The following is a 24,175-nucleotide window of genomic DNA, read 5'->3' as shown; positions in this document are numbered from 1 at the left end:
CAGCGCGGGCAGTGGTGGGCATGCCTCGATATGCCCGTGTAACACCTCTGCTTCGTGAGCTGCACTGGTTGCTGGTTTGCTCCCAGGTGCGATTCAAGGTGCTGGTCGCTTTCTATAGGGCCTGGTTACTTGAGGAACCACCCACCTCCCATAGGAACTGCCCTGCTGATCCCATAGTATCTGCCTGGCAGGGTCGGTGGTTCCAGGTTCCTTCAATTAAGGCAGTGTTGTCCAAACTTGGCCACTTTAAGATGAGGGGACTTCAACTCCCAGAATTCCCCAGCCAGCCATGCTGGCTGGGGAATTCTGGGAGTTGAAGTCCCCTCATCTTAAAGTGGCCAAGTTTGGACAACACTGAGTTAAGCAAAGCCACCTATCAGTGCCCCGGAAACGCACCTTCTCTGTAGCAGCGCCTGTCCTCTGGAAGGAGGTTCCCCCCATATTTGAATACCCCCCACTGGTGTTTCGAGGGGCCCTGAAGACATGATTGAAGCCCCCCTTTAGATTGTGGGGTTTCTTTTTTTCTTTCTTCCCATCTGGGTTTGTCATCTTTGCCATCTAACTGTTCATTTTTTGTTGTCTTTTGCTGTTTTCTCATTTTTAATGTTCTAAACCATTTGTAAACCACCTGGGAGTCGGGTGGCATAGATCTTTGATGATATTATTATTATTATTAGTATTATTAGTATTATTATTATTATTATTATTATTATTTTAAAAAAGATTCTGGGAGGTGAGCAGAGCAGAAAAAAGGAATTCCCTAGGAAGAAACTCTGTTCATGAAATAACTCCCTTGCTGATCTTTCAGCACCCCATTGTCTTTGTAGTCCTGCCCCATTGCTCATAGGTCCACCTTAATGGTCTCACTGAACTCACAAGGCACAGATGTGTTACTACCCAATCAAATCACATGTACAGTCTAAACTGCTTAAATCAATGTTTTTCAACCTTGGCCGCTTTAAGATGCGTGGATTTCAACTCCCAGAATTCACCCGCCAGCCATGCTGGCTGGGGCATTTTGGGAGTTGGAGTTCACACCTCTTAAAGTGGCTAAGGTGGAGAAATACTGGCCTAAATCTTTGGGTCTGGCTTTGCCTCCAGTGTTATCAAGAAACCAGTTTGGGTTTCAGTGCGACGTGTCCTGGTCTCCAGTTCAAACATACCTGGGAAAATTCTCCTACAGAATTTTGGACTTAAAAAGAAAAAGCAGACTTCAATAAACTCAGAGCAACAATAAGAAGGGGAAGAGAGGAACTTCAGCAACCTTTAATCATGTGAGAATGTAAAAGGCATGTCAGGATAGCTTGTTTTAGGAGCACATGGCTTAAAAATGCAGAGGTCCCAGCCATGCTTGGGAAATCCCCAAGCCCCTTGCTACAGGATGCTGCTGACAGACAGATCCCAGCAGCTCTTTTCAGACATGCAAATTTCCTACCTTCTCCCCACCTTAAAAGAATTTCCAAGCCTCTCTTTAGGAGGCTCTGAGCTTCTCCGAGGCTTTGGAGAGAATCAAGTCCTCCCATGTGAACACCCACCCCCCGGAAACCTTTGTGCATTTGCAGACTCTGCCACATGGGCTGGCTGGATTTTTATCACAACTGAGCCCCGGACTCCTTGTTCCCCTTGTTGGGAGAATAGGGATAAAACGCTTTAAACCCACTTCAACGGCTTCTTGACTGAGTTGAGCAAAAAAGGCCCTTCTTACTGGATTTTCCCAACGTTATGCAGGGGGAGCGACGTCAGGGCCATGGCAGACTTCTCAGCCGGTGTGCAAGAAGCAACCAAATTGAGCTGGGGGATGTACATGACCTGTTGACACCAGTCTCCGTGCAAAGCCTACAAGAGCAAGAGAGGAGAAGGAGGAAGGGATCGCCTTTGCACAAGAAAAGGCTGTGGGCTGGCAATTCCCAGGGACCACGGGGCCTGTTCTACACCCCCGCCCAGCAGCACCCACACCCTTCTGGCGCCCTCCGGCAAGCTTCGCCCATTTGGGGCGTGCACGAGGCGTCGCAACACACACGGAAAAGGGGCGAGGCTTGTGCCACAATACTGCTTTTGCCGATCTGTCCCCCCTTCCTCTTCTTCAGGCACCACTGTTCCTGCCTGCCACTTGTAGAGACCACAAGAAGAATATCAGGGGTTTCTTTCTGGTAATTCTCAAGAACAGCCGTAGCTCGGCATTGTCAGCGTGGCCCCATAAGAGCTCCCTGGGTGTGGCTTTTCATTTGCAGATGTTCAGTTACCTGCCCGAGCGCCACCATCTTGGGGAAGTGAGGGGGGCTCGCCAATGGTGGAGTTCCTGCCCTACCTGCCCCAAACGGGACTGGCCGGGCTGTGCTGTGGAGGGTGGGTGAGAAACATCTGCAGAAGAAGAGCTGCACCCACAGCCATCGTGCAACTCAACTCTCCTTTTCTGGCCCCCATCCCTGGAAACACCAGAAGACAGCCAGGAGGCTATTTTATCATATGGGAAATAAATGCCTATCCTTGCTCTGTTTTTCTGATGTTGTTGCTTCTTCAGGTTCACCGACACCCGCAAAACCTGTTTACCAGAGACAAAACTGCTGTACAACAGATTTAGGGAATGTAAGCAACATCAGACTGCAGTGTTTCATCTGGGCTGGATGGCATGAGAAATTCAGTGGATATTAAGTGGGCTCGAGAAAGTGCACAGCAGTCCCTCACCAGGGAACCTGCATCTCTCCAGAGCAAGGCACCGAATGGATTGCCAGCAGGTTCCATCCTGGGCGCTCAACCCTTCCATAATTGTTTAGGGGTGGCCAGTTCTTCGGATTCAGTTCCAAAAAGGCACTTTGGAATACGTGGGGCGATGAACACAAACACTTGCGACTCTTTAAAGCAGCCCCTTCTTTTTCTCAGGATCCCATGACAATCCCGGGAAAAGGTGTGGCTGCTTTAAAGAGCTGCAGGCAGCCGCCACCTCCCTCCCCCACCCCCCAACACCCCAAAGCATTGTTTTGGTATCAAACCCAAAGCACTACACGGTTCTAACAAAGAATTAAGGACTTGAATGAAGAGGAGAGAATGCTTATCTAATTTGCAAGGGGCCGGGGGAACCGCAGGGAGGGTGATGGCAACCACATCCGTGTGATAAAAGACCCCCCCCTTGTGGTTATCCCTGCATGGGGCACAACACTGCATGGGAAAGCTCCTTTCCGAAAAGCAGGCTTCCAACCTGGATACGTTGGAGAAATGCTCCGAAAGTTACAGAATGACCTTTTACTGCGAAGTGTTTCCCTTAAGAAAAAGAGCGCGGATGTGCAGGTATCGGATGGCCAATACCTGATTTGGTAACGATACTTGTGAAAATGATTTTGGGATAGTAGTCGATTGCCAGCTGAACCTGCAGTGTCACTGGGCACCAAAATAGAAAAAAGAGGAAATGTGATTTTGGGCCACATCCAGAGAACGGTTTTTGAAACCCGGGCAGTGGCAGCCTTAAACGATTCTGCTCCTGTCGCATCCCCTGTTGAGGACTTGGTCCATCCTGGGCACCGCAGAAATGGACCAAGGAGGAATTGGGACAGTTCGGTCGAGGGCAGCGAAGAGGAGGAAGGGACCAAAACTGGGTCCTGTGACTGAAGGAAGTGGGAATGTTCAGCCCTGAGAAAAAAGAGCTGAGGTGGGGGAATAGGACGGCCTCCTTTGGAGACCTGAAGAGATGCCACCACTCGGTGGCCACGTGCAACCCTGGCCACGCAAAAGGCTAATCTCTGCTCAAAAGAAGACCATCACTGGGTACATCAGTCTAAGTTAATTTTTTTAACAGCCTTTTCCCACGGCTGTGTGGAAACTCTACGCCAGGGTTTCCCAACCGTGGCCACTTGAAGGTGGGTGGACTTCAACTCCCAGAATTCCCCAGCCAGCCATGGGAATTCTGGGAGTTGAAGTCCACCCACCTTCAAGTGGCCACAGTTGAGAAACACTGCACTAGCACACCCAAGAAAAGGGTCCGGGCACACATTCGAGGCCCCCGGCTGGCCTTTAGGGCCTTATGAAAGGGCCACCCTGACCTTCTCTTGGGGCAGAAGGTTTTGCAACGTGAGATTCTTACAGAATTTGGCCATCACGGTGTTACTACAACGTTAAGAAGGGAGAAGCCGAGGCCTCCAAGACCAGGTTTTAGTTCTTCCCTAGCACTGAGCAGAGACAATCGTGGGTTTTGAGACGCACAGCACCCATCACCGCTCCGGACTGGACCCACTGAGAGAGGCACTCACAGACATGGTGAAATTCCTGTACAATATCGACTTCCCCTTCATCAGGAGATGCACGGGCACTCTCGCCAAGCCCCCTGCGAGGACAAGATACAGCGAGTCACTTGCGAGTCAGCAGATCCCACCTTCTCCAAACTAAAGCCGCAGAGCACCGGTCTCTGCTAATGCTTTGCTAGGTCAGCCTCCCCAGGAGCCGATCCCGGAGCACCAAAGAGGTGGGGGTAGCAATCTCACCGGGGCTGCATTCACAAAACATGCACAGCGGTTATCAGGAGGGTGGGCACGGCCACTTCAGCCTTCCAACCAAGTGTGGAGGCGTATCGGAGGCTCTGCGCGTTGTGCAAATCCATGACAGCTGCAATTGCTCCTTTTTAGGAAGTAGAAGTTGGAACCACAACTACCCTCAGCATCAAATTCCGGAACGCAATCACAGCAGCTGCACTGGGCTCGCACAATAGACCAGTGTTTCTCAACCTTGGCGACTTTAAGACGTGTGGACTTCAACTCCCAGAATTCCCCAGCCAGCCACACTGGCTGGGGAATTCTGGGAGTTGAAGTCCACACGTCTTAAAGTCGCCAAGGTTGAGAAACGCTGCAATTGACACTGACCTAAGTGAGTTCCGTGGGCAGGAGCAACGGGGAGCAGAAGATGCCGGAAGCTACTACAGAGGCTGGGTGAGTCATACGGACCCGGCTTTTGAACGAAGGAGCCAGCAGGTGCAAGGAGGGGTCAAGAAAGAAGAGCCAGCCGCAAGAAATTTGGAATAGTGTCGAGCAAGGAAAGGGGGACAGCTGGAAGTGAGTTAACATCTGAGCATCTGTCATTTTACCCCTGAAGATCTGTTCTGGAGAGGATAAATGGGCAGGCTTATTGAAATATTTGAATCCCACTTCTCTAGCATCCATGCATTCCTGGGGAGGCTCATTAAAAAAAAATAAAACAGCGATACAATATTAAGCATGTTCCATTCCAAAAGTATTTATCTTGGGCGGTCTGAGATATCTTGGGGGGCTATTTAAGGCCTTTTGCAAAGATGGGACCCCCACTCTTCCCTTCGGGGTCAGGAATGGGTTTGGCTGGAAAGCACTGGAAGGGGAAAACCACCTCATCCTTTTTGCAACCCGAGGCCAAAAGGAAAAGGTGGGTCTCACCCAGCCTTTCGTTAGAATAGTTTCGATAGGAACTAGAAAACTTGGCAGGCTGCAAGAAACGCTGGGGTGCGGTAGATTCCTCCTAGAAATCTCACAACGAAGAAGATTCCTATCGTAGGCTCTACTTGGATCCTGACATCGCCAAATGTCCTTTTGCAGAAACACCTTCAGGTTGCAGTCACTGCAGCCAAAAAAGGTCAAGGTGGTGGTCACGACGATGCAATGAAAGCTTTGCCCAGATGCACATGATGACCAGGAAGAGCTATGACTGCATCGCTGGGATCGCCATCTTGACCTTTTTGGACCACACCCCGCAGACACCCCCACCAAGCTGCACAAAAGAGCTTCAACACCTGGTGGGAGTGAGACGGGAGGGGGAAACACTTCCAGAGCCAACACGACCCCTATGGTTTGTCCGTGTTTTGTTGTACACTTGCAAATAAATGAACCGAACAAATCGAAGACCACGGTTGCTGCACGTGCTCCTTTTCTCCTGCAAAGGAACGGGATGGTGGAGCGTAGGGGAGAGGACCTTCAGAGAAATAGGCAAGAACCCTAGGCAAAAGCGGCTGAAGCCTCTTTTAAGACCAGAGCCCCAAGATACCATTTGAAAGAAGATCAGGCAGACACCCCCCTAATTCACTGGAGTATAAGAAGGGGAAGGAGGCACAGCACCATCAGATTTGCAAGATTCTGTCATTATTGCCCGTTTCAATAAAAGTAGTTTTAGCCTCCCTGTGGAGCTGATGTCCTGGTCTGGTCTCCCTCGTGGGGTGGGCGGGCAGGCAGGCATCACCCTGCCGGAACCCCCCGACACACCCAGCCCACTTCCTGCTTTCCTGGCCCTGCCAGCCATCAGCTCACCTATGTAGCTGCGGATGTTGAAAAGGCCATTCGCGATGACATCCGCGGAGGTGAAGATCAGGACGTTCCCCTTCAGGTCTCCCACGCAGAACACCGCTTTGCATCCATCTGTCCTAGTTGGAAAAGGAAGGCAGGAGAGAGATTCTGCTATGGGCACAGAGCCTGGCCAGGCACGACGGAGATCAGCTGCTGGTTTGCAGGCTGAGGAAGATCTTCATCCTTGAACCTCAATCACTGAATCCTAGAAGGGACCTCAGGCAACGTCTAGTCCAGTGTTTCTCAACCTTGGCCACTTGAAGATGGGTGGACTTCAACTCCCAGAACCCCAGGACAGGACTGTTGGGCAGACACAATGGCGAGGAGAGGACCCACCCTGAGTTCCAGATAGGCAGGCCTTCAGAGGAGCACATTAAAGGGAGGCCTGCACTGGGTCACCATTAAAACAGGGACGCTGCATTTAATTTAGCCCTTGGGGGTTCTCAAGCGACTGCCCGCAGACGCAGCCACATTTGACCTACCAGTAGTCCATGGCGGTAGCACATCCGTCCAGATCAACCAGGGAAAACAGGCGGTCGCATTTGTTGCCCCCAATGTCAAAGAACTCTGGGCGGAGAGAGAGAAGGCAGGCCGTTGCAACCTTGGACCGCGGAAGTAGGGTCTTGGGAGGCTCGTCCGCGGCCCTTGCCGAGAACGGCCATTTCCAAAAGGAGGAACTCAGTCACCGCCCTTGAGGTTGCAAAGGCAGGCGTTTCTTTGAGAGAGGAATAAAAGGGGGTTTAAACCATGCACTGGGGGAACTAGAATCAGTCATGCGAAAAAAGGTTAAAAATTGAGAATTTTTAAAAGGGAAATGACCTTTAGCACAGCGGCACAGAGAAATTTAGTGAAAATAACACGCACCTTTCTGCAAGAATGTCTGATGGAAAGGGATGGGGGCAAGACAAAATTAAAGAACCCACAACTCAGGAGCAAAGCAAGAGAGGGAGACTCTGGATGAAACCTGGGGAACCAGAGGGCACCCTGCCCACCTTGGGTGCAGGGCTAAGCCTGGGGAACCCCAGCTCAAGACCATAAGCAGGGAGTTTTCAAACCTTTTGCCTTTAATTTCCTCCAACAGCTGGCTCAGCTGCTCTGTGCGGATTTGGAATATTCGTCAGGAAGGAAGGAAGGAAGGAAGGAAGGAAGGAAGGAAGGAAGGAAGGAAGGAAGGAAGGAAGGGGGGGAAGGCAGGCTGGCAGGCGGGCAGGCAGAAATGCATCAGCAGAGGAAGGGGAAAGATGGGGGCATCTTATTTAGTCAGCAAAGGAGCTCACATGGAAATGGAAATGGAGCAGCCTGCAAAGAGGAGTATCCAGGGGAGGGGGTCAGAAAAGTCAGGGCGATGGCCATTGAAGTCCCAACCCTTTTTTATGGGCATCACACCTTAAAAAGAGGCAGGGCTTTCACTGCACGGTCCAGCCACCATCTTGACTTGTTTGACCCAGTTCCCCTGATAGATCCTCTATGTGTAAAGTAGCAAATATGTAAAACTGAGCAGATACCAGAACACCCAGAATACGTAATTGTGCATTGCAGGGAACTGTGTACTTCAACAGGGTCTAGTGCAGTGTTTCTCAGCCTGGGCAACTTTAAGATGAGTGGACTTCAGCTCCCAGTGGGGAATTCTGGGAGTTGAAGTCCACTCATCTTAAAGTTGCCCAGGTTGAGAAACACTGGTCTAAAGGATCTGCCTGACTTTACCAGGACACCGAAGCTAAGCAAGGTCAGGCTTAGTTAGTCCTTGGGGGGTGGGGAGGGAAGAGACCATTGAAAATCCCAGGGCTGTAGTCCAGAGGAGGCACCAGCCCACCTCTTGCCCTCTGGTGCCAGGTAACGTGCATGGCCTTGGCCACAAAGTCGCCCAGAGTCCAGCCCAGCTCAGGACAGATTCAAGTTGCCCTTTTTCTATAGCAAAGCAGAGTGAATAAAACGAGGTGGGCAAAGGGAGCCATGGTCTGCGTGTGGGAATGGTGACTTGGATGCTGGGGAGAACTGAATGGAGAGCCAGGGCTTTCAAGAGGGTGTGGGGAGGAAGACGAAAGGACGGGAAGGAGGCTTTGAAGGCAAACTGGCAGGATTTTCATGAACAAAACAGGAAAAGCATCACTAAAAAGATGTTCGGGAGAAGAGTAAAGTCAGCCAAACACAGCATCTTTTAAAAAACCAGTTGCCTCCAACAGCCAATTATTTCATTGTTGGGCTTTGCCAATCATTAAAAACAAAATATCCCTCAAGTAGAGCTAGATGACAGGCCATGGAGCTCACTTACCATGGCTTGGTTTATTTTATTTATTAATCCAATTTATATAGCCTCCCATCTACGCGAGAAAGTCTGGGCAGTGAGCAAGATAAAAAAAAAGAATTCCATTAAACCAAAAAATCCAGATCAAACTACTTCAAGGCTTAGTAAAGTTTCTGTTTTCTAGGATGTGTTTTTTCCTTCCCACTCTAAGCTACTCTGAGATTTCCTTTTGGTCTCCCATCCACGGATAACCGCGCTGACCTGTTGCGCCCCTTAAAATTGCTCTGCAGCGGTGTTGATATCAAGATAGCCAACATCTGTCTCTTTCTGCCAAGATGCCTGCGGCAACATGAGTAGCAGGAGATCAACAACGGCATTGGCGTTTTCAGGGCTGGGCGGAGCAAACTTTTCCTTTGCTTAGTCCCCAGATCTAAGGGCAACCTGATCATCTCTAAGCCCTGCCATCTTGAGCTTGACTGTAAACCACAAGGCTGAAACTGGGCCTAATCTTGGGTCTTTCCAATTTCAAGTTTGGTTAACTCCTTGCCCAGTGAATAGTTCTGGGAACACAGAATTTTGCACAATACGTACATGCCACCTTGGTTGCCCTAAGAAAAGTACGGTCCAGCCATGGGTTTAGATGTTCATGTGCATCCAGTACACAGAACCTGAGGCTGAGATGGAGAAGGAACCGGGTGGCTGATGAACAAATCTGAAGAGCGCATGCCAGACATTACCTGGGGGCTGGATTCCTCCTCTCTGGAATTAGCAATTAAAAGAAAATGAATTTCTCACTTCAGCATGACTCCCCTGACCTGGGAAATGGTTTTTAAGATGCGGCCTCCCCCTTCCCCCTTCCCCCTTACACTCCCCCCCCCCCCCAGCAGAAAGCATTTTCCTTTGAGGTCTAGATTTAGCCCTTCCTAAGAAGGGATTGCCCTCCAAAAGGGCCCCCAGCAGGAGGTAAGAACCCTAAACTCTGGAATGGAAGGCAACGTTCACTTCCTGGGCTGAAGCAACATGAGCCTCTTCCTCTCCCAGCTGAGACTGGGAGAAAGTTGAAATCTGAAAGCTTGAAAGAACTTTGTTCTAAGCCCCGGAAGGGAATGAGGGGCATTTCTTAGATGCGTCTCCCGCTTTCTCTTCAAAGCTCAAGCCGATATACAAAGCTCTCCCCCTCCAACATCTTCCACCTTCCGCGAAGGAGGTTGAGCTGAGAAGCAGGGACGACCCCAAAGTCACCCAGAAGGTTTCCATGGTTGAACAATCTCTAATCCAGCACTTTTGGTCAAGGTCCAAAGCCTCTTCCACAGGTATGGAGGGTCAAAAAGCCTCCGGGGAGTTTGAGGGGGGGATGTAGTTAATCCTCTCTAAAGACGGGCTGCCCTTTTTACAAAAGAGGAGACTTTACAGGTGCTTCATAACAATGGACACCACTTGCTTTCCCACCTGCCTCAATAAATGGGCTGCATTGAAAAGCAAAAAGGGAAGGAGGGAAGCTCAGCTCTAGGAGATGTAATTTCTCCACCACAAAGGAGAAAGACTGGCCAGTTTGGACCTGGCCCCACCACATCCTGCTTGTAGGCACGTAGTTGACCACTTCAGAAGACCTGGAGCAGGACTAACACGTCCTGTCTGATCCAGTAGCCCAGTGCTTCTCAACCTTGGCAGCTTGAAAAGGTGGGGACTTCAGCTCCCAGAATTCCCCAGCCAGCATGGACTTTGAGAGGTGGGGACTCCAGCTCCCAGAATTCCTCAGCCAGCATGCCTGCAACCCACACCTCTTCAAGTTGCCAAGTCTGAAAAACCCTGATCTAACACCTGTAATGAACCAATACTCAGGGAAGGACCTTCAGCATTGACAACAGCTGTCTGCTGCAACTGAACAGCTGTTACAGCCACTATAACTGGACATTGCGTGGAAGAAGAAAACGAGAGAGTGTCAAAACAGAACCTATAAAAATTGGAGGGAGGTTTGTGGGAAATATGGGAAACAAGATCCTCTCTGCCAACAACACAGGTCTACATTTCCACACAATTGACGGTTAATCGCTATCTGTCAGGCATCAGCGCAACATGGCATTTGGTCCCCCATCCAATATTGGACAAGCTCCCGTCACCCCATTCAGAGGTTGCATTTGGGAATGATGGGCATTGGAGTACCACACATCTGAAGGAGGCCATGGCTGATAAACCTGCTTCAGAGAATGAATGAACGACTGAAAAGACTTTATTACGATCATAGCTGGAGAAAGGAAGGAGCCAAACATGGGGTATGCGCTAACAGAGGCAACTCACAGGTGGGTGGAGTTTGTGCACAGTATAACCAAACCTAGCAACGTTTAGGGACCCAGAACCGTCCTTGTTGTCTAATACTAATGTAGGTAAAATGAGAATCGAAAGGCCCTGGGGATTTAGAGACTGGAGATCGAGGGAGATCAACTGTCCACGAGAGACTCTGTAGAGCCGGCAGGGGAACAAAACCTGGGCTCTGGTTTCTCCCGCGCCTGCATCCCGGGGGCATCGTCGTTCACCTGCGGTGGGGAGAGCGTGCCAAGGATTAGGATCTTCTGGGGGTTGAAACAGCGCCCTTGTCTGCTTTGGCGGGGTAGAAGGGGGAAGGCAAGCGGAATTCACCACCCCTGTTCCAGAAGGACGTTTTGGGGAATGGGAAAAGGGAGACGTAAAGGGAAAGGTTCCCCAAGACGCAAGCAGCTGGAGGTGAAGGAAGAAAACTGTCATCAGCTAAGCGCCTTTCAAAGGTCTTCAGAAAACCACCGTTTTTTCCAAAACACAGAACGTTGCAATCTCTAGGACAGTGTTTCTCAACCCTGGCAGGTTTCCGATGGGTGGACTCCAACTCCCAGAATTCCCCAGCCAGCAAGTTGGGAGTTGGAGTCCACCCATCGGAAACCTGCCAGGGTTGAGAAAGACTGCTCTAGGATATTGTTCTATGAAGAGTTCTAAACTTTGGGAAAGACAAAAGTGTCTCTAACATGGGTGTGGAAAAGGCACCAGGACCGTGTGTGTCCTGGCAGGGTATCCTGCGCTCACCCCTCTCCCTTTCCCCCAATTGGCATCAAACCATGCAATCTGCAGAGTGTCAGAGGAACGGCTGCTATTTTTCCCCAGTTTTAAGAAAGAAGAAGAAAGATGCAAGTCAGAATCTAAGAGGACCACGAGGATCAGACTAAGTTCCATCTTAGTCCAGCATTTTACTTCTCATGATGCCCAACCACATTGAACTGGGATTGTAATTCCCAGGTCTGATAGGTATGTATGCCCTCAGTCCTGTGTGGCCACCCTCGTTCCCAACTGACAGATCAAGAGGGAAAAAGATACTGAAAGAAAGACGTGGCCAGTTTTCTTTTATTTGTGTGCATTTGTGGGGGGAGGTAAGCTATTTAAAATAAGAATCAAAACCCCTCACATTGACAGATATTTCCCCTCCCCTTCAGAGTTTGGGGAAAGGGAGACAACATGTCTCATTAAAGACACAAAAAGGGAAGGGCAGGGTGAACGTGAAGAAAGCAGATCAGAAACTCAGTGCCCCTATTTTCCAACAATGGTCTAGTCAATAATTATTAAGAAAGGGTCTATTACAGTGTTTCTCAACTTTGGCCGCTTGAAGATGTGTGGACTTCAACTCCCAGAATTCCCCAGCCAGCATGGCTGGCTGTGGAATTCTGGGAGTTGAAGTCCACACATCTTCAAGCGGCCAAGGTTGAGAAACACTGGTCCAGTAGAAGAAACACCATTATCTTTCAAAGGCAGGCCCTAGAATTTTCAGTGCAGGGGGGGACACACACCAAGAGACCCATATCAAGGGGGCAACAATGCCTATTAGCTTACCAATGTCCTGGTCTGTGGTCGAAACAGCCAAGAGATTGAGGTTGGACAGGCATAGCATGTCAATCACCCAGAGTTTGAAACTGTGTCGTCGCTTAGTCTGGTCCAACTACAGTGAGGAAAGAGAGGATCCAAGGACATCATCTTCAGCGTGTTCAATACCACTTGGGAGTTGGGGTCTGGGAGGGGAGATATGTGCAGAGCTAGCCCAACTTCAGCCCCCTCCTCCAGGAACACCCAGAAAGGCCTCTTGTACACCAGTTCAGGAGCTGCAGTTAACTCCAAATGCAGAATGGCTGAACGGGTCTGGGCATCAGGAGGAACTCACGGCCTTGCTCCACCACCACTCAGACTCTGGTTCCATCCCCAAGTGCTGCTCTGACCTCTAAAGATCTTTAAGAGATTGATTCTGGGGCTCCAAAGCTCAGCAATAGGCAAGGCCGGCGATATCCCACCCACAAATGCCCACGCATGTGCTGAAACAGCTTTGTCTGTTTGACCTCAACCAGCCTTCCCAAAGAAAATGCCTTCCAGGGGTCTTTCTGGGGTAACTGCAATTTGCCCTGCATGGAGCCACCCTTGAAGATCACCCAGAAGCTGCAGCATCAAAGCTCTCCTGTTATGATCTCTCCTGTGAGAGCTTCTTCCTTCCAGTTGCCGTTCAAGGTGCTGGTTCTTGTCACCTTTAAAACTCCACATGGTTCGGGATCTGGATAACTACAGGATCACCTTCTCCCAGTGGCTTCTGCCCACCCAGGGAGATGGGGAAAGGTGGACTTTCTCCAGCTCCTCACCTTAAGGAATGTCATCTTCAGGGATTCAGAGGACCACCCTTCTCCGCCAAAGCTCACCGTCTCCTCCTGAGCAAAGATTGGCTCCCACTCAACTGGGTGTTCATAAAGCCATTAAAACGTGGCTATTTCAAACAGATTTGAGGAGAATCAGGAGGAGAACCTCCTGTTGCAAGTCTGGGGCTGTCAGTTGCTCCACAGGGTACTTTGCTTTTGTTATCGTTCTTTATATTTTAATGGTGTATTTTTTGATAAGCGGTGGACTGAGCAGTATATAAAGTAGATGGCCAGGCCACCCGGGGATAATGGGAGTTTTCATCCAATGCCCTGAGAACTAAGCTGAGAAATTCCAGGCCCTGCACCCAGGTCCTTCCTCTTTCTATAAATCTATCAGGGGCTGAATTGTTACTAAAAAAAGAAGTTCTCCGCTGCCTGGGGAGGTGGAAGGTGTAGTAAAATCTCTGCATCATTAACAGAGCAAGCACTCGCGCCGAAAGAAAGAGAACCGGGAAACGCTAAGCGATGCCAGACGGGCTTCCCGGGGGATCCCGGACAACCCCCGTAGCCAACCGGGCCACCTACGTATACAGTCCGGAGCATCTTGAAGGTGTCGCTCCAGTAGTGCAGAATGCCGTCTCTGCTGACAGTCAGAAATCGCCCCGAGGGAGACCTGCTGCCGCTTTTCCAGGAGTTCTCCCGGTGGCCCAAAATTCCACGCGTTTGGCTCGGAAAGAACTGGATCTGGACAATATCCTCCGAGTGGGACCTGGAGGAAAGAGGGCGAGAAAGGCGAGGGCTGCCTGCCCATAAAGGGGGCATCTCTCTGGCTTCTTTCCGATTGCCGTCATGAAGCACCACGTTGGAGGGAGGCAGGCAGGGACAGGCCTAGGTGAAGATTCCCTCCCAGCAGCAGAAAGACTTCCAGCCCTGCGGACCCAAGACAGGTCTTTGAGTGAACCTTCTCCTGTTGTTTTTCCAAGGTTCTCTGGCCGGGAATCCTACTTGTCCCCAGCCCCAATATTATCCTTGGAACATCTACCCTTTGAGGTGGGCTAGGCAAAAAACAAAGAGAGGGACATCCTGCAAGATAGCACCTAGATCGAAACCATCGTCTTTGAGGCCCTTTGGGGTTGCATGTTTTTTGTTTTTTTCCAGAGCCAGTGATTGCTCTGTTAGCAGAGCCTGGCTCTATTGAACTTTGTACAGGTAGTCCTCGTTTAGTGGCTGCCTCAGACAGCAACCGTTCAGAGTTACAACGGTGATGAAAGAGTCACTTTGTGACCAATCCTCACATTGACGACCTTCGCGGGTCTGTGAAGCAAAGGAAAGCTGAAGGAAGATCATAAGCACAGCCGCAGTTTCACTTAGCGACCGCTTTGCTTAACAACCAAGTTGCCAGTCCCAATTGTGGTCACTAAACAAGGATTCCCTGTATAATATCATAATATCATGAAATATAATGAACTCAAGTTTCATGATTGTTTATTGTTACTGCCTTCTGACATCTTCAAGGTTCTTCAATGATCCTTGATCCTCTGTGAATTTCTGCATATGGATCCCATCCCATTTAAAAAATTCTACCCTCGGGTGACGGCAGCTCCTTTGGAGCCAGCCTGTACATCGGCAAGGCTTCTCTCCTTTCTTCCATTCCATACTTCAAGTTCTAGAAACTGAAGGAAAGTTTTTTCAATAATTAGGTGGGTTTTGTAAATTCCCAGGGCAGAAAAAGGTGAACAGGGAGCTGCTGGAGGCCACCCCAAAGGAGTCCCTTACACTGAGACAGCTTTCATGGTCGTCTGGAATTCTGGAAGCAACTTGCTTTTCAGCATGTCGTCCTTCCCACGATATTCACGAAGCATATAATTCAGATATTCCTCCTGCAAGGAGATGGTCCCTCTTGTTAGGCCACCTCTGCTCAAGATGCTTTTGAAAGAGGGAAAAGGCATCCCTGACCTGGAAGAGCTCTCAAGCTAGAATCCAGTCTGGGGGAGACGGAGCTGAGAAAGGGGAGGGAAATGACACCGAGGCAGGAGGATTGCCCGGAGAAAGAAAGCGAACGAACCAAAGGGGAAAACAGGATGAGGGACACTGTAGTCCAACATACCTGGTGGGCCCCCGTTTGGAGGAGACTGTGGCAATCTATTGTGATGGTGCATCTCTCTTTATCAGAAAACAGAGGCAGATACGGCCCCTTTGGGGACAAGTGGGGTGGGGGTGATTTTTAGTCAGAAGGGGCACGCTACCCAGTCCACAGAGCCGTCACAGTTAGCGTCCACTTTCATGAAAATGACATCGATGTCTTCGTCAGAAATGTCCCCCATGATCTTTTTCATTGCTTTTCGGAACTCGTCCATATTCAGTCCTAACCAGGGCCAAAAACAGAAACTATTAAACCGATTGTGGGGCCTCCAGGGCTGAGGGAGAGGCCCAAGGCACGTTTCCCCCAAAGCCCAGGGCAAGACTACTCTTTCCCCCGCCCACGCAGAGCCGTGCTTGAATTAGGACCCTCACCTCCTTCTCCATCAACATCCGCTTCCTGGAACATGCGCTCCAGTTTCTGCAAGTGGTCATAGTTGATCTGTTCCTCCAGCTGTTTGCAGCGGGCTTCATCGCAAACATCTGCAAGCTTTATCAGGTGCTTGTGTGAGGAGCACAGCCGACCGCCCTTGCTCAGGATCCCCGGAAGCCTCATCTGGGAGGAGGATCAGAGCATCAGTGGTCCTTGTGAGGCAAGGACACATCTGGCTACACACCATCTCTTTCTTGTATTCCAGTAGCCATACATAAGTGACCACCTCCGAGACAGCAGGAACAGGAGTCTCCAGTCTGTACTCAGCCAGTTTGCGAACCTTTCATGTTCTGCCTCAGGCCACTCTCTTCTACAAGGAGAGTTGAGTTGCCTCTTATCTCTAGCCTTCAGAGGGCCCACTGGAGATGGAGGATACCACTTGTATTTTCTGCATTCCTGACCTCCCATTCCAAATGCGCACACCCAAGCAAGGGAGGAATCTTCCAGTCACTAACCAAGCCCTGGCATAGCTGGACTGGGCAGCCACGGGTGAACCACTTTCCACTTCACGCTTGGCCTGCATCAAGTGTTACCACTAGACCTGCAAGAGGAACATCTAACAATGCTAATCTTCAAGGCCACTCATCCCCTATCCAGAAGAGCAGTGACATAACCCTGGCCACCCCACGCTGCTCCAATTCCATCTGCGAAACTCAGATGTAAGCTCTGGCGTTTGTAGAACGTTGGGGCTGAGTCAGAAGTTGTGATGGAATGGAATTATGAAGGCCAGGCTCAGAGAGATAAACTTTCTTAGATCGCCAGAAGAGTGTGGGAGGAACAAGAGGATGAGACTGGCACCTCCCTGAGGAATTCACACTGTTGTGGCTGGCTGACTTGGGACCTGGGGTTTCAGTCTGGGAAGATTGATGTCAGGCCTAGCCCAAGGAACTCCAAGAGACAATGCAAATTCAGTCCAGCTATGTTTATTAGCTACAACCTCCAGCAAGAATCTTCCCAGACTGAAACCCCAGTCCCAAAGTCCTCCAGCCACAACAGTGTGAATTCCTCAGGGAGGTGCCAGTCTCATCCTCTTGTTCCTCCCACACTCTTCTGGCGATCTAAGAAAATGTTTATCTCTCTGAGCCTGGCCTTCATAATTCCATTCCATCACAGAAGCCGGTTCACCAAATTCAGTTTCTATGTACCCGTTCCTCCCCCCAGGATCAAAACCTGCAAATATAAAACTGTCTTTTAACATGCACTTTTAAGTCTGCAACAAAACTGCAGTGGGTGTGTCTGTCTGTCTGCCTCTCTAGTCTGCAAGTCTGCTGCAGAAACCAAATTCAAAAGTACAAGTTCTATTCTTAAACTATATTTTGCTTTTAATCAATAAGCAAGAAATTAACAGATAAATGCGTGAACGTGTTTATAAGTTGCAGCTACCTAAATTTTGCTTAAATATAAGGAAACATTTGCTGATGGTGAGATCTGCCCAACGGTGGAATGGTCTGGCTATGGAAATTGTGGATTCCCCATCTCTGAAGGCGTCCAAGAAGAGGTTAGATAATCACCTCTCAGGGATGATTGAAGTGTTTTTCTGCACGCTGCAGAGAGTTGGACTAGATGATCCTTGGGATTCCTTCCAACTCGAAAAGTCTAGGACTCGACGTTTAGCCTGTCAGAAGCCCAAAGTGTGCACCTTGATTCAGCAGGCACCACAGCTTAGCTCACGGATGCGTTCACTTTGGTCACTGCAGCTGTAGTCCAGTGAAACCAGGTTTAGCCCACTACTGGAAGAGGCAGTAAGAATTCTCCTCATGGTCAAGTGACAATCAGGACCAAACTGACCAATTTGTTTATTTTATGAATTCCCCACCTTTCTGTGCCAATGAGCAGAAACACCTCTCAGTGGAGCACAGAAGCAACAGCCAACAGAACAATATGCAGCAACAGAAGTACAGTATATAATTATGGTGAAAACTGGATTCTCCAGTGTTCAAGTCCTAAAAATCTTCTGCAACGTCCAAGTTTTAGGAGCTTCCAAAAGACCAGAAGAATGGGCTCTACTCTTGCCTTGGGAGCAAGTGTTCCAGAAGAGGGGAGTCTCCCCACAGAGAATGACCACTTTGGGTCTCCTCCCATTGCACCTCTTGATAGGGGGGAACTTCAGCAGGTATTCTCAGATTGGGTGGGCAGAATCTATACGGGATACCCAGGCTCTCAGCTCTAGAGAAGCCCCACTTTGTGGAGCTGCAACATACTTTATAGCAGAGTCACAACAAAACTACATTTCTTTCCCTCGTCCAGAGAGAAATTACTACTTTTAATAAATTATCTCTGAGAGCATGTGTCTCAGAGGAGAAAAATGGTTAACTGAGGAAACCAACACAAATCCCAGGGAGGTTTCCCTGGAGTGGGTATCTCACAGTTAAGACAACCTTCTTCTGTGGATCCATCACCCAACTATATTTAGCGGACAGAAATGGAGGACAGCCTTTAAAGAGGATCCAGGCTACACAAGTGTTCTTAGAGATAGTCTGGATCCAAGAAGACCAACACAGACACTTCTGAGCTGGGTCTGGAAAAAGAGCAAAGCTTAGGACAGAAACCAACATCAGAGATGACCACAAGGCTTCCTGAACACTGTGCTGCAACCCTTTCCAGTAGCTTCCCCTGACATGTGGGGAAGCCACAGAGCTAATCATGTACTTACTTGGGGGGTTGCACTAGGCGCATGTTGCTTAAGGATCACATCTCCCTCAGAATCGACACCTCCCCTAAAAATTTAGAGATAAACCAACATCAGCTACAAGACCATAAATACTAGCATTGTAATCAGCAGAGCCCAAGGTCCCCTATTAAACCTCCCAGACGCATGATTCAGCCCAGGGTTAAAAAAGGGCATGGATTTTCAGCAAACATCCTGCCTTTGGGAGATTCAATAGGGGAGTTTGGACTCTGTCTCAATTCTTCATCTGTAAAATGAGAACAAACAGCTCCAACAAGCTAGCCTGTGTCAGCGTGGAAGAAGTCCTTTTCCATCAGAATGGCTCCTGGTTGCCAACATGGAAAGGCTGGTGATGCTGTGAGTCTTGCCAGGGCTGCCCTGTCCACAGATTCATGGGATACCAGGCAATCCTTAGCAAAATGGGTAGGAATCCATGTGCGTAAACAGCAACTTTTGACCCAACTAGCACAGCTGTGTGCTCTGAGCCCCCCAAGCAAGCAGGTTGGACTAGCTTGAAGCTGGTTTTAGCACATGTTGCACACAGGGCTGGTTCTGTTCAGCTGAGGTCATGCAACAGGCCAGGTCAGGTCAGGTCAGGCCTAGCAGATGTAGTTGCACAGCCTAACAAACTCAACTCATGTTAGGCTGAATGTATTTAATGTGTTGCAAGCGCAGCTCACAGAGTTGATGGTTTAATTAGGGTAAGCATATTGTGCAAATGAAGCCTTCAGATGACCAGTCCAGAGGCAGTGGACTATAGTTCCCATCATCCTTCCTTGGCAGCCAGAATGGCCATGTAGGTTGGAGATTATGGGATTGTCAATACAAAACTGAATAGTGCTCAAGCAGGGAAAAGCTGATTGCCCAGCACCTTAATCCATCTAAACTTCACTTGCAGATGTAGGAACCCTGCAGATGTGGTGGGAAAAGTTCACCCCACACCCAGAAGTCCACTAGGCTCCCCACCACTCAACTGAGGAAGGAGGCCTGCACTTCAGAGAAAGCTATTGACCAAAAAAGGCAAGCTTTGAGAAGAGGCATCTTTGTCCAAAACTATCCTGTAGAACTATTATCAAAATCCAAGCAGCCCCAAAGTCTTGATCCCTTTAAAGCAGATCAGACTAAGATACCAATGCCATATGGGTCTAAGACTACTTTTATGGGAATAGCTAGAGTAACAGAATCTTGCAAGTCTGAATGTGCTTGCCCCTCCCTCACTTTATCTTTGTGTGAATTAGAGAGGTGCTTTTCTGAAAAGTTTTCTCAAGTTCATTTTTGAGAATTGACTCAAGCTCCACTTCTCTGATCGTTGTCTTGGTCCTGTCATGGTTCTTCCTCCTGTCCTTCAAGGCCATTCCCTCTGTCCTCTACATGTGTTCCCTCAGAGATGCTCAGAGCCACAAGGGGTAACCAAGGTTAGCAGTAGGAGGAACCACGTCCAATCTTGGAAAAGGTTAGTTGCTTCCTCTTTCAGAGGGGAGAAAAGGCCTTGAAAGAAACACTGGAAAGGAAGTACAAAATGATTTCACAAAAACAAGGAAGGATCAGGTGGGAGGGATGTTTAAGTCAGTGTCCTACCTGAGATCCTCTTCCTTTTGCAACACTTCCAAAGACGCTGGAATGCAAAAATCAGCACTTGGGACAGTAAGAGTAGTCTTTAACTCCAACCCAGTATCCCCCAGTTGTGCTGGACTCCACTGGCCGTCCTGGTTTGGGATTATGGGAGTCAGAAACAACTTGAGGGTACCGATTTAGGGATGATTGAGTAAAAATTTATCTCTGCAAGACAGATTGGATGAGTTAAGTAACCATTCCTGTCATGCAGAGAAACTGGGAACTCTATAAGTCTAGGACGAGAAGTAAAAATGAACTTAATGTCTTTGATCAGCACTGCATTTCCCAGCAAGCTGGCAGAAATGATAACAGTTAAAATGGGTATTAAACCAAAATAAATTTGTTGTGACATAAATACGTCCTGTGTTTCTGTGCCAGAAAGAAAGGAGGAGGTCCAAGGGAGAGGAGGTGGCTGTTGGAGACGTATCTTGGATCAGTGCTTTTAAAGTGCAGGAAAAAAATGGCCTAGTCAATTCCAGTATCTTTAATAAGAATTTGATATACAGAAATCAACATGAAATGCTTGCTAGCCTAGAGAAAGAGGATCCATGAACATCTCTTAATTCCACAAAGAACCACTTCCTGTATTGTCTGCATTCAGAAAATGTGCTTTACCAGGTCAGTTAAAGAGCTGCTTTTGCACATGAAGTAGATTGGGATTTCTCACACGTGTGTTCTTTAGCGTGCTGTCCCAATCTAATCTGTTTGGTTAGTTTATGATTCAAGACGCCTAAAAAGATGCCAGTTGTTTATCATCACTTCTTGTATACCTTCCCTGTTCACGAGCAACACAAAGCTTAACTTCTACGCACGATCATTTGGAAGGTCCACCACCAGGCAGGGCCTATGTTGAGGACCATTAGAATGGGCTGAGTTCACAGACGTAACTCTAAATCCAGAGCAACAAGACACCATCGCTGCCTTTACATCCCGTGCGATGCTCAAACCAATAAACTCGTGATGGCTTGGGTTCATATAACTTTCCAGATAAGGGTTGGAGGCCTACATCTTGAATCAATATGCCATGCAACCTCATTTTAGCCTTTCACACAGCATATTGTGTGAATCTAACCAGAAAAGCCATTCCTCTCATGAAGTCCCAAATCAGCTGTTATGGTTTGAAAACCATGTGGCCTAGTGTGTTGTGCAAGCAAACTGCAATTTACGGAATAAGCCACGAATAAAGAAATGTATGATTTCGCATCACGCATGAATCCAACTTCACTGACAGTCCGTGGCAAAAGAACTGCCAATAGCTGCACTCACCAGGTGACAGAGGGGTGGAGGCTCAGTTTCCTCGGAGTGCTGATCTGAGAGTTGACCCCAGAACTCACCAAGGAGAGGGTCTTCCCAAAGGAAGAATTAATCGTTTTGCGGTACATCTCCTGTTGCGTGTTTAGGCACCAATTCAGGTAGTCCACCTGAATGTTCTCCCCTTCTTGACTCCCCACAAACTCAACTGTGATGTCGAGCTTTAGAACTATGATCTCACTTCACAGAACATCTGGGGCTCTTGCTGCTGGGCTGAAATATTTGGTCCTCTCCCATACCCAAGTTCTGTAGTCACCATGAAGTCTTTCTCTCGTGTAATTATTCTGCCTCTTTTGTGATAGTGACCACCTTTTCATCCTTTTGTTGTTACAACCTGAACCCTGCTCCAAAGACTTAGGGCAATTTACAACACATATACACAAAATCGCAAACCACAAACCAACAGCAAGCACTAATCCTTATCCCGGGTCCACCACTCACACCAATGCTTGCCAGGATAAGGTGGTTCTCAGCACTTTGCAGAAAGCAAGGAAAGGATTCCAAAACTTGGGGGCATGGGGCTCCATAATGTGGGGGCTGCCACCTCCAGAACCTCACTCCTTTCACCTCTTATGGGGTGGGGTGCCTCTGCAACTGTTCTTGGGTTGAACATACAGAATGGGCTATTTCTGGTCAAGAGAGAAGAGCATGTTGGCTGGGGAATTCTGAGAGTTGAAATCCCCCCATCTTAAAGTTGCTAAGGTTGAGGAACCCTGATCTAGGGTGACAACCCTAGATGATCTTTACAATCTAGCCCTAAGTTGTAAAGGGCCTTTTTTATCAAGACCAGCATTGACTTCCATCTATTTCCTTCCACTGATGAAGGTGAAGAGGAACTTTCTCTTCATGTGTTGGACCACAATTCCCAGGTGCTGGTTGAAGGGCACGCAACGCAGGAATTATGAACGCCGAGAGCTCCTCTTCCATGCACCTTTGCAAAACACAGCCACTCTGCAATCTGCTCGTCAACTTTGTTAGGTTGTCACCCAGTTCCAGTGTTCTGACAATACCCTGAATTTTTAATTTTTATGAACCTCTATCATGTACGAGGAACAGCACATGGCAAAAGGTGGCCCAGGACTTTCTGAAGGGCCTCAGCTTCCCTGTTATTATCCCAAACCTGGCAGCTGTTTTGAACGTGGAAAGGAGGAACGCTCCCACGGCTCATCCACGTGTCTCCATTTTCCATCAAGACACGTCTCTGAGTCAAACGCAAATCCTGGTGACTTTGTGGGCATCCACACCGTTTTCTTGGCAGCAGGACAGAAGTGGCTTGCTGTTATCTTCTGGGATATTTTCCAACTTCCCGATCTATCCTGCAGCCGTTTCCAAGTCTATAAATTGCTTCGAACATTCCGTCTAGCTAAAGAAATCACGATGCTGTGGAGCCACAGTTTTAATGGAAATTCTTGTATTTTTATTTTTTTACTTTTTGACAGTTACAGTAAGAATTGCCACTGCAAGTAGGAACCTTGTCAAGGTTGAGCAATAAACTGAGGAAAAATCGCTTTCAAACCCACCTGGAAGACATATGCTTTTCTTTATAGAAAGATACATGTCTCTTGGTTTGGCCTATTCTATTTGTTAGCCTCCAGTTATCGGGGGAAAAAATGTTAAGACTAAGAAAATCTTTGAACATGCCCTTTAGCAAAAGAATTTTATATTAGGTACTATACCAAGTCCTTTTTTTTGATTCAGAAAAGCAATAGGAAAACCTCTTACATATATTTCAAAATACCAGAAAGGGCATTTTTTAAATGCAGCTTCTCTGGCTGGTGAGAACTCTACATGCCAGATTTGTTTCTATTCTGCACTGGTACAGGGTAGATAAAAGTGCCAAAGACACTCTAATTGCTCACATTTTACCCAAAACCTACTGGCTGCACATTCCTGTCTCTTACGCCTTCCCTTTAGCAAAGATAGCCCAGTTGCACAGCCATACAGAAAATCTAGTTTGCTTATATACACCGTTAGAACTGAAAATGGACCCTGACTCGGGGGCCCTTCCTGCTCTTCAGAGCTTCACACTTTGCTGTGGATATAAGCAGCAGCATCCTATAGAGGGTTTTCATTTCAAGCCAAAGACCAAGTGATTTGAGTGCCATTTTAAATTTCCAGCTTAAGGAACTGCTAGAAAATATTTCTGGCTAATTATGCCCAAAAGTATTGTTGTAAGAGTTGCAGTCTTGAGTTCACCATTTTCCACCTTTGTTCAGTTTTGCGGACAAAGTTTAATTCTTGATATTACAGCAATTAGCCACCTTCTTCTGAAATTCAAGGGTGTTGGTCAAGGATGTGCACACACACACACACACACACACACACACAGAGGAAGACCTAAGGAACCCAGAGTTTGTGAGATGCAGCCCCAGGCATCACAGGAGGAAGCACTGGGAGTTGCGGTGACTTTGAGAGAGAGAGACAGAGAGAGAGAGATGTCAGAAAGGCCTCCTTAAGTTCACCCTAAAGATGCTGGTCCACGGACTCCACGCCAAATATACCCAGAGGCTGTGAGATGCAGCCAACTTAAGGGAGACGTGAACAAAGAGGACAGAGAACTTTGATGTTGAAGAAAATGATCTTCAGAAAAACCCACTGTACAAGAACATGACACTCCAGAAGACGTAACTTTCTTGAAATAACAGAACTTTATTTAGAAACTGTTTAAAAGTAGAAAAAACCCTGTCAAGAGGAGTCTGGTTTGAATATCATTTAGGGCAACAAGTATCTAGAAGGCCACAAGAGAAATAGCACCTCTGATGTTTTAAATAATGGCTTTCTTTTCTTTCTTTCTTTCCTTCTTTCGTTTTTGGCATTCATTGAACGTGGGTCTTCCGC

General features: G+C 48.3%; 1 protein-coding gene across 1 annotated transcript in view; it reads right to left on the bottom strand.

Annotated features, from left to right (window-relative positions):
• EFCAB8 (EF-hand calcium binding domain 8) overlaps nt 1-23,828 on the bottom strand; it is a 60,574-nt gene extending 36,746 nt beyond the window's left edge. The window contains exons 1-12 of the mRNA XM_088154045.1: nt 21,292-23,828; nt 19,991-20,118; nt 18,398-18,461; nt 15,687-15,867; nt 15,419-15,537; nt 14,949-15,052; nt 13,758-13,941; nt 12,388-12,493; nt 6,773-6,857; nt 6,255-6,367; nt 4,242-4,315; nt 1,706-1,836 (exon numbers count right to left, since the gene is read on the bottom strand). Of these exons, the coding sequence (XP_088010171.1) occupies nt 1,706-1,836; nt 4,242-4,315; nt 6,255-6,367; nt 6,773-6,857; nt 12,388-12,493; nt 13,758-13,941; nt 14,949-15,052; nt 15,419-15,537; nt 15,687-15,867; nt 18,398-18,461; nt 19,991-20,118; nt 21,292-21,408 (1,406 nt within the window). The 5' untranslated portion in view covers nt 21,409-23,828. The remainder of the gene's footprint in view (nt 1-1,705; nt 1,837-4,241; nt 4,316-6,254; nt 6,368-6,772; nt 6,858-12,387; nt 12,494-13,757; nt 13,942-14,948; nt 15,053-15,418; nt 15,538-15,686; nt 15,868-18,397; nt 18,462-19,990; nt 20,119-21,291) is intronic.
• Nucleotides 23,829-24,175: the final 347 nt, after the last annotated feature.

Source organism: Python bivittatus, unplaced genomic scaffold (genome assembly GCF_059951505.1).
Source record: "Python bivittatus isolate LINGU-HERP-01145 unplaced genomic scaffold, Pbiv_v1 ctg000700_np1212, whole genome shotgun sequence".
NCBI lineage: Eukaryota > Metazoa > Chordata > Lepidosauria > Squamata > Pythonidae > Python > Python bivittatus.
This window is presented reverse-complemented; position numbering and strand designations above follow the sequence as displayed.